Genomic DNA, 10,102 nt, shown 5'->3' on the forward strand with positions numbered 1-10,102 from the left:
AGAGAGTTCAGTAGTTGGAGATGTAACCACCAGATGGTAGTGCACCTCTGCTGATCAGAACATGTGGCAGGTTCATTTGAATAGATTCTGAATGGATAGGTAGGCTTGGGGCCAAAGCAGAGCCTTTTTCTTATTGGCTGGGTAGACAATGAACGAAACCACTAGAGAAAAGAAGGGATTACTTGGTAACAGAAGCAGCTCTCCTGGCCGAGACTGCAGGTCCACAATTGATCCTAAATGGGAAAAACAATGAAGACACCCATTGGAACTTTAATCACATTCTTGTGGCTGCAGCTGGACTGTGAGTTGAGGGTTTAAGGGAAATAGAGTGTATTGGTAGATATTCATTAGACACTGAGACTGGCTTTATTCAGGTTTCTTCTAGTTATTGTAGAAAAGGAAAAGTAAACTCTAGAGCTAAATAATCTGACAACCTTTTTCCTTTTTCTGACTTCTGCTTTCTTCATAGGTGTCAGCCTGGGAAACGAGGTGGAGCAGAGTCCTTCTACCCTGAGTGTCCAGGAGGGAAACAGCTCTGTTATCACCTGCACTTATACAGATGGTAACTCAGAGTATTTCCCTTGGTATAAGCAAGAACCTGGAAAAGGTCCCCAGCTCCTTATAGCTATTCGTTCAAATAAGGACAAAGAGGAAGACCAGAGACTGACTGTTTTATTGAATACGACGACCAAACATCTCTCCCTGCACATCGCAACCACTGAAGCTGGAGACTCAGCTGTCTACTTCTGTGCAGCAAGCACACAGTGCTTCCCAGGCATCCACTATCTGTACTCAAACCTGTGACTGGGGCAGCCCCTTTCCTTTGGTGCAACCTTCAAATATGACAAATGTTATATTGTTTGTCTGCAGGTGGAAACTGATGTGCTAGTCATAAAAAGCATGTGAAAGAAAGTGAAAGTCATTTAGTCGTGTCCAACTCTTTGCTATGCCATGGATATAGTCCATGGAATTCTCCAGGCCAGAATACTGGAATGGTTAGCCTTTCCCTTCTCCAGGGGATTTTCCCCACCCAGGAATCGAACCCAGGTCTCCTAATTGCAGGCAGATTCTTTACCCACTGAGCTATCAGGGAAGCCATAAAAAGTGCTGGATAAGAATATTAGGCTCAAGGGTAGCTAGAAAGGGTTAGAACATGTTGTTGGATACCTGTTGCTTACTGAATTCTTGAAGAGAGTTAGTAATTTACTGATTTATTTTGAAATTGTAAGACCGACTTTACATTTTGCTATTCTGACTCCTCTTCTACAAATACTCCCCCTGTTATCCATATTACAAGCCTTATTATGAATGGGTTTTTAAAATATTGTGCTTTGAAAACAGCATATTTTTCTGATTATACAAATTGCATGCCAAATATAAGAAAATGCTTTATATAATTAATATGATATTGACAATTCTATGATTACACAATGTTGCTAATATTCAGTTTACTCTTTTTATAAATTCCTATCTTAATTAGTATCTTTTTCCACTTAATATTAAATATTGAACTGAGCATTCCTCATTTCACTGTCTTGTTCCCAAACATCAGCTTTTGAAATATCTTTATGAGAAATATTAATAAATTACCATTTTACATTGTTTGACATCCCTTTTATGTGCATTGACCACTTTCTTATTGAGAAAATGTGACATGTGTTTTCCTTTAGTGCCCAGTAACAGAATATATTTTTTGTGTATTTGAGGAAAAGTAAGATAGAAAGTGATTTGAAAATGTCATGTTCAAATGATTGCAAATCAAATGGTGTATTTGCTTTCTCCTGTCTATGGACAGTTTACTGCGAACTTAATGGCCTTCTCTTGATGCTAGGAGGCCAGTCTGAGTGTTGATAGCCTCCATGTTTCTTCCTTTCCTTAGGGGGAGGCTGGCTGCTCACATCTGTCTTGTTTCCTCCAGGCCAGCAGGGTGCGGCCGCCACTGCCCATGCTCACGAGGCATCTGCAGAGCCTCACTCTGGCTGCTCTTTGCGCCCCTGGAGCAGCGACAGGGTGGGGTGGTGTTTGAGTCAGACGTTGTGTGATGGCTGGTACCCCTGGGCCACTTTTGATGATTGGCAGGCAAGGCATCCCCGGTGACAGGTGGGCAGTCCTGAGGGAGCCAGTGCCCTGGTAGTAGGAAACTTGTCCACTTTACTGCCCTCCTGGAGATCTGGCTGCCATTCTCGGTGCTCCCCACTCCCCAGCTGAGCACCACACCTAAGTGTTCTGGGTGAGGAGAGAAAGGGGAGAGTCTTCTCTGTAGGTTCTCCCAAAGCTGGAGAGCAGATGCTCACTCACAGGCTCTCACTTTCCTCTGGGGAGACATCGCAGGTCAAGAATGTTTCGCCTGGAGCCCAGCTGTGTGCTGTGAGGGGAGGGGTGATGAAGGTAATGGGAAATTGTTCCCCTAACCCTCTGTAGTGTGTCTGACGTCAGACGGTGTGCTGGAACTTCCCTGCTGGATTTCTGGACTTCTCAGAGCTCCCTTGGAGTATGACTGTGAAAATTGGTGTTTTTGGCGGGGTGAAAAGATGGTAGAAGATTCCTATTTTGCTATTTTGAATTCAGTATTTGAAATCTTAATTCCTAAGTAATTACATAGAAAAAATAGACTATTTTTGATTTATGTTTCTGTTTATTTTGAATTTTAATCCATTGTGGAGATCAAGTAGCCATCACGAGATCCTGACACAGAACAGCTCCGCTGCTCCCCAGAACGCCCCGTGTTCCCCTTTTGTGAAGACAAACTGGCTGATTCCTGTGCTGTGCTGTGCTTAGTCGATCAGTTGTGTCTGACTCTTCTTGACCCCGCGGACCATAGCCCACCCAGGCTCCTCTGTCCACGGGGATTCTCCAGGCAAGAATATTGGAGAGGGTTGTCATGCCCTCCTAAAGGGGATCTTTCCAACCTAGGGATCGAATCCAGATTTCCTGCATTGGAGGAAGATTCTTTATTGACTGAACCACCAGGAAAGCCCATGAATACTGGAGTGGGTAGCCTATCCCTTCTCCAGGGCATCTTCCCAACCCAGGAATTGAACTGGGGTCTCCTGCATTGCAGGCGGATTCTTTACCAGCTGAGCTACAAGGGAAGCACCCCCCGCCCCCACCCATACCTAACTCATCTCAAAAATTAAAAAAATTATAAATTCAGGGTTTGATGTGAGACTGTCAAAAGAATTGTTCCGGGTGTGGATGTACTTTGAGTAACAGAATACAGTCATGAGATCCTTTAATTGAAAAGTTTAAAAGACTTAAATAATATGAAGAGAAATTAATGATATTTCATATTTAGTCAACCAGTTGTTAGAAAAAAGTTGGGTGTTTTTAAATTAGAGAACAATTCCTACTGTATGTAGTTCCATTAAACTTAATGGAGATTCCACTGCAAGATCTAAAGATGCTTCAAACAATTTCGCTGAGGCTGTCATTACTGTGACAGGAAGAAGTGAAGTGAACAGTGAAGTGAAAGTCACTCAGTCATGTCTGACCCTTTGCGACCCCATGGACTATACTGTCCATGGATTTCTCTAGGCCAGAATACTGGAGTGGGTAACCTTTCCCTTCTCCAAGGGATCTTCCCAACCCAGGGATCGAACCCAGGTCTCCCGCATTGCAGGCAGATTCTTTACCAGCTGAGCCACAGGGGAAGCCCAAGAATACTGGAGTGGGTAGTCTATCCCTTCTATAGTGGATCTTCCCAACCCAGGAATCTAACTGGGGTCTCCTGCATTGCAGGTGGATTCTTTACCAACTGAGCTATCAGGGGAAGATAAGTTTTGGCTAATGTATCAAGAAATAGGCTGTGATAGGCAGTGGGTCTTTGTTGTTTGCCATGGTGTTGAGTCATATCCCTAGGCATGGCTTTCCTGTCGTATTCATATACAAACAAAGATTTATCACAGACAGGAAGTGGTTAGGGCTGTGGTAGCACAGGTGTAGGGTTGGGGGTGGAATCAGTGGTGATCTTATGGTTCGCTGTCTTATGGAGGTGTATGAGATCACCTGCTATGTATTTCCTTTAGAGCTGGGCATACAGGATATATAACAGTTTGGTATGGCTTGTTTATGGTCCCAGTTGAGTTAATGGGATGAATATAATTTCAAAGGCTTGATAACCTAATGACAAAACTAAGGTATCTAATCTGGCTTTCATGAACAGAGCTGGACTGTCAAAATTAGTAGAAAGTAAAAGGGGATTTCTGTGACAGGAGTCAATCTCTGCAACCTCAGCCTAAGCTCTTTAGCAAAGGGTGATTAGATTTTCCTGCTTTGGCCCCAAGATGGGCAACTGAAAATATTGACAGTGAGGAGAAGCATTATTGAAACAATAGGCAGAAAGTGAAGAGGAACTAAAAAGCCTCTTGATGAAAGTGAAAGAGGAGAGTGAAAAAGTTGGCTTAAAGCTCAACATTCAGAAAACTAAGGTCACGGAATCTGGTCCCATCACTTCATGGGAAATACATGGGCAAACAGTGGAAATAGTGGCTGGCTTTATTTTTTGGGGCTCCAAAATCACTGCAGATGGTGATTTCAGCCATGAAATTAAAATATGCTAACTCCTTGGAAGGAAAGTTATGACCAACCTAGATAGCATATTAAAAAGCAGAGAGATTACTTTGCCATAAAAGGTCTGTCTAGTCAAGGCTATGGTTTTTCCAATGGTCATGTGTGGATGTGAGAGTTGGACTATGAAGAAAACTGAGTGCTGAAGAATTGATGCTTTTGAGCTGTGGTGTTGGAGAAGACTCTTGAGAGTCTCTTAGACTGCAAGGAGATCCAACCAGTCCATCCTAAAGGAGATCAGTCCTGGGTGTTCACTGGAAGGACTGATGTTGAAGCTGAAACTCCAATACTTTGGCCACCTCATGCAAAGAGTTGACTCATTGGAAAAGACCCTGATGCTGGGAGGGAATTGGGGCAGGAGGAGAAGGGGACGAGAGAGGATGAGATGGCTGGATGGTATCACAGACTTGATGGACATAAGTTTGAGTAAACTCCGGGAGTTGGTGATGGACAGGGAGGCCTGGCGTGCTGCGATTCATGGGGTCGCAGAGTCGGACATGACTAAGCTATTGAACTGAACTGAACTCAGGCAGAATAAAAGAGCTAAAGTGCTTTGTCTTCTTACCATAAAGTGATTTATTTCTACCTTAGGTGGAAGAACAGAACACAGATATGAGGATGCATGGTTAGTGTGTCATATATTATTTCCATAATACATTGCAGATAATAGTTTTAAATTAGAGCTACTCACTCATTTCCTTCACAGAAACAATGACCCAACACAGCATTGTGTGTGTGTGTGGGGGGGGGGGTCTTCCTTGCAATATTAAATGTAGCTTGTGTTTATTTTAAGATGTAATTGCTACCAGTCGAAGAGCTGGTTAATACAAAAGGAAGTTTGATGTGAGTAGGACTCTCACTTGGTTTATAGAGAAGTTGATGTAACCCACATCAACTTGCTACTCAACTAACTACATCAACTTGCTACTCAACTTGCTACATCAACTAACCCCTGTTTCCTGTTGTGGGGAAGCAGCAGCACATACCCAGCAGTTCTTCCCTCACCCTGTCAGGCTTACCTCACCTTGCAAAGCCTTGACACTGAAGAAGAAGACATTTTCCTTCCAGTGGAAGAGCTGAAACATGCTTCTCTCCAGCCTTCTGAAGGTGGTCATGGCTTCACTGTGTTTAGGTAAGGGTGGTCCTGATGGGATTGTGCCTCCACTGTGACCTAAGGACCAAGGGAACAGGCAGTCTTAAGGGTACCCTGGGAAGGAAGCCTATCCGAGTGTAAAGTAGAATTTCTTTATTCTACACCACTTATTCCTAAATCTCTATTGTTTTTGTTCAGTAGCTAAGTTGTGTCTGACTCTTTGCAACCCCATGGACTGCAGAACGCCAGGTTCCCCTGTTTCTCTCTATCTCCTGGAGTTTGCTCAAACTCACGTCCATTGAGTCAGTGATACTATCTAATCATCCCATCTTCTGCTGCACCCTTCTTTTCTCTTCAATCTTTCCCAGCATCAGGGTCTTTTCCAATATGTCCGCTCTTTGCCTCAGGTGGCCAAAGGATTGGAGCTTCAGTTTCAGCATCAGTCCTTTCAGTGAATATCCAGGGTTGATTTCCTTTAGGATTGAATAGTTTGATCTCCTTGAAGTCCAAGGGACTCTCAAGAGTCTGCTCCAGCACCACAATTTGAAAGCATCAATTCTTTAACACTCAGCCTCCTTTCTGGTCCAACTCTCACATTCATACATGACTATTGGAAAACCCATAGCTTTGACTATACAGATCTTTGTTGGGAAAGTGATGTCTCTGTTTTTTAATACAGTGTCTAGGTCATTCATAGCTTTCCTTCCAAGGAGCAAGTGCTTTTTAATTTCATGGCTGCAGTCTACTTCTGTCTGCTTTTTCCCTCTAAGATCCAGTATTGCCCAGAAAGTAACTCAAGACCAACCACCAATGTCAGTGCAGGAGAAAGAAACTGTAACCCTGGATTGCACATACCACACCAGTGGTACAGCTTACAGTCTGTTCTGGTACAAGAAGCCCAACAGTGGGGTGATGGCCTTCCTCATTCGCCAGGACTCTCATAACAAGCAAAATGCCACAGAAGGTCGCTGCTCATTGCATTTCCAGGAGGCAAGCAAATTCATCAAACTTACCATCTCAGCCTCACAGCTGGAGGACTCTGCAGTGTATTTCTGTGCACTGAGGGAGCCCACAGTGAGAGGCGTGCAGGAGGGACCTGCACCAAAACCCAGAGTTCTAATGATACACCCACCTGCGGTAGGACCAGGGTAGGGAATTGCCTTCACAGACAGGAAGTGGTTAGCACTGCGGCAGCACAGGTGTAGGTTTAGAGGGGAAACACTCACTCTAAGGAAGTATTTCTCTAGGTTCATAGACCATGTCTAGAGCTATCACTCATCAAAAACATTCTTGTCCCTGAAAATTTGGATTTAAATTTCTTATCAAAGACAAATATAACCACCAAAATCTTTACCGTATGGTGATTAGATAAAACTAGAAGAATTGACTAAGGACATTCAGAAATGTTTGAATTAAAAATCAGTTAAAAATATGTGTGAATTATTGGTCTTTCAGATCAGTTCAGTTCAGTTGCTCACCCATGTCCGACTCTTTGCAATCCCATGGACTGCAGCACACCAGGCCTCCCTGTCTATCACCAACTCCTGGAGTCTACTCAAACTGGTGTCCATTGAGTTGGTGATGCCATCCAACCATCTCATCTTCTGTTGTCCCCTTCTTCTCCCACCTTCAGTCTTTCCCAGAATCAGGCTCTTTTCCAATGAGTCAATTCTTCCAATCAGGTGGCCAAAGTGTTGGTGTTTCAGCTTCAACATCAGTCCTTCCAGTGAATATTCAGGACCAGTTTCCTTTAGGATGGACTGGTTGGATCTCCTTGCAGTTCAAGAGACCCTCAAGAGTCTTCTCCAACACCACTGTTCAAAAGCATCAATTCTTCGGAACTCAGCTTTATTTATAGTCCAACTCTCACATCCCTACATGACTACTGGAAAAACCATAGCCTTGACTAGATGGACCATTGTTGGCAGAGTAATGTCTCTGCCTTTTAATATGCTGTCTAGGTTGGTCATAACTTTTCTTCCAAGGAATAAGTGTCCTCGAATTTCACGGCTGCAGTCACCATCTGCATTGATTTTGGAGCTCCCCAAAATAAAGTCTGTCACTGTTTCCACTGTTCCCCCATCTATTTGCCATGGAGTGATGGGACCAGATGCCATGATCTTAGTTTTCAGAATGTTTAGCTTTAAGCCAACTTTTTCACTCTCTTCTTTCAACTTCCTCAAGAGGCTCTTTAATGCTTCACTTTCTGCCATAAGGGTGGTGTCATCTGGGTATCTGAGGTTACTGATATTTCTCCAAGCAATCTTGATTCCAGCTTGTGCTTGATCCAGCCCAGCATTTCTCATGATGTACTCTGCATATAAGTTAAATAAGCAGGGTGACAATATATAGCCTTGACGTACTCCTTTCCCGATTTGGAACCAGTCTGTTGTTCCATATCCAGTTCTAACTGTTGTTTCTTGACCTGCGAACAGTTTCTCAAGAGGTGGGTCAGGTGGTCTGGTATTCCCATCTCTTTAAGAATTTTCCACAGATCAATTTGTTCAATAAATATTTATTGTATTTATATATTACCGACATTACTTGGAATGAGGAAGGTGGTGAAATTTCTCTGTGGTAGTCCTCTTTTTGAATATCTGTTTGAACACAGTTTTATACCATTTAATGAATAAATTTATTTTAGATTTATTATTGGAATCAATGTACTCTCATTTACTTTCTAAAATGTTTAATATGCCACAAACTTTGTGCTAATACTCATTCTGCATTAACACCTCTAGCATGAAATAGCTCAATTTCTATAATATAGTTTAACTGCCTCCCATCAATCTTATTCACAAAGTGATTACTAATTTGCTGCTCTTAGAAGGACATTGTGAAGGAGAAGAGTATGAATTGTCTTCTTTGTCTGCTCTTGCCCTTTGCTATACCACTCTTCAAAAAGCATTTTTACCATCATGTGACTGATTTTACAACCCTCTAGGCCCTGTTTTTCAATCAGTGTTAACACAGTGCAAAATACTCCCTGTCGCCAATTTCCTCCTACCTCTAACCTCATTTTCTCAGCACCTTAAAATCTGAATGGTAATGGATGATTGATAAGCGGTCTTGTATTATAACTCCCTCTTATATTTGTATTTGGAAGCAGATGTGTAAAGTAGAATTCTTAAAATACTCCCTTAAATTTTTTTAAATTAAATTTTTATTATTTTGACATTCATTTTTACTATTTTAACTATTTTAAGTGTTCAATCCAGTGATACTAAGTACACTTGCATTGTTGTTCAGCAAACACCATCCATCTGTAGTACTCTTTGCATCTTGAAAAATTGAAAATTTATACTCGTTAAAGACAAACTCCGCAGGACTTCTCTACTAGTCCAGTGATTAAGACTCCATGCCTACAATGCAGGGGACACAGGTTTGATCCCTAGTCAGGGAACTGATATTCCCCATGCCTCAATGTGCAGCCAAAAATGTAAATTAAAAAAAAAAAAAGACTAACTCCTCATTCCCTTGTCCCTCCAACCCATGGCCACTGCTCTTCTACTTTCTCTTTCTATGAGTTTGACTACTTTAGATAACTCATGTAAGTCAAATGACAAAATATTGGTCATTTTGTGACATTTCTTTTACTATAATGTCCTCAAATTTCATCCATGTTGTTGATTATTTTTATACCTTTCTAAAGTTGCATAATATCCCATTGTACACATACACTACTTTTTGTCTACTCATTCATCTGTTGATGAACATTTGGGTTCCTTCCATCTTTTGGTAGAAACACGGATATATGAATATCTCAGTATTTGGGGTATACATCCAAATTCTTTCAAGTGTTTTGAATATAATATAATCAGAAGTAGGATTGCTGGATCACATGGCAGTACAGTTTTTAAATTTTTGAGAAACATTTATCCTGGTTAGCCTGAAAAACTATGCTCTAGACTAGTTTATCACATGCCAATTTAAAGGGAAACAGAAATAGTGACCAGTAGTCATGAATGAGGTTTCAGAATTCTAGTGGTTTACAGAAACCTAGAAGAGTTTGGTGCACTGGTATGGAGCATCGCTCCTCAGGTGCCTAGTAAGTAGGAGTCTGAAGGGGATGGTCAAGCCACCTCCTGGTGGCCATCTCCTGAATTGCAGCTTGATTTTTTTTTTTTAAATTTTATGTTATATTGGAGTATAGCTGATTAACAATGTTGTGATAGTTTCAGGAGGACAGCAAAGGAATTCAGCCATACAGGTACTTGTATCCATTCTCCCCCAAGCTCCCATCCCATCCAAGCTGCCACATGACATTAGGCAGAGTTTCCTGTGCTAGACATTAGGGCCTTGTTGGTTATCCATCTTAAACATAGCAGTGTGTACATGTCCATCCCAAACTCCATAACTATGTCTTCCCCCATCCTTCCCCTTTGGCAACCATTAGTTCGTTCTCCACATCTGTGAGTCTGTTTCTGTTTTGTAAACAAGTTC

General features: G+C 42.0%; 2 gene segments (V, D, J or C); both read left to right on the forward strand.

The window, feature by feature from the left end:
• Positions 1-208: 208 nt before the first annotated feature.
• LOC122705706 lies at positions 209-804 on the forward strand. The segment is given in 2 exon segments: positions 209-301; positions 470-804. Coding segments are annotated over 2 exon segments (399 nt in total).
• Positions 805-5,649: 4,845 nt separating this feature from the next.
• On the forward strand, positions 5,650-6,811 carry LOC122705707. The segment is given in 2 exon segments: positions 5,650-5,732; positions 6,430-6,811. Coding segments are annotated over 2 exon segments (465 nt in total).
• Positions 6,812-10,102: the final 3,291 nt, after the last annotated feature.

The sequence above is a fragment of the Cervus elaphus genome, chromosome 12 (assembly GCF_910594005.1).
Source record: "Cervus elaphus chromosome 12, mCerEla1.1, whole genome shotgun sequence".
NCBI lineage: Eukaryota > Metazoa > Chordata > Mammalia > Artiodactyla > Cervidae > Cervus > Cervus elaphus.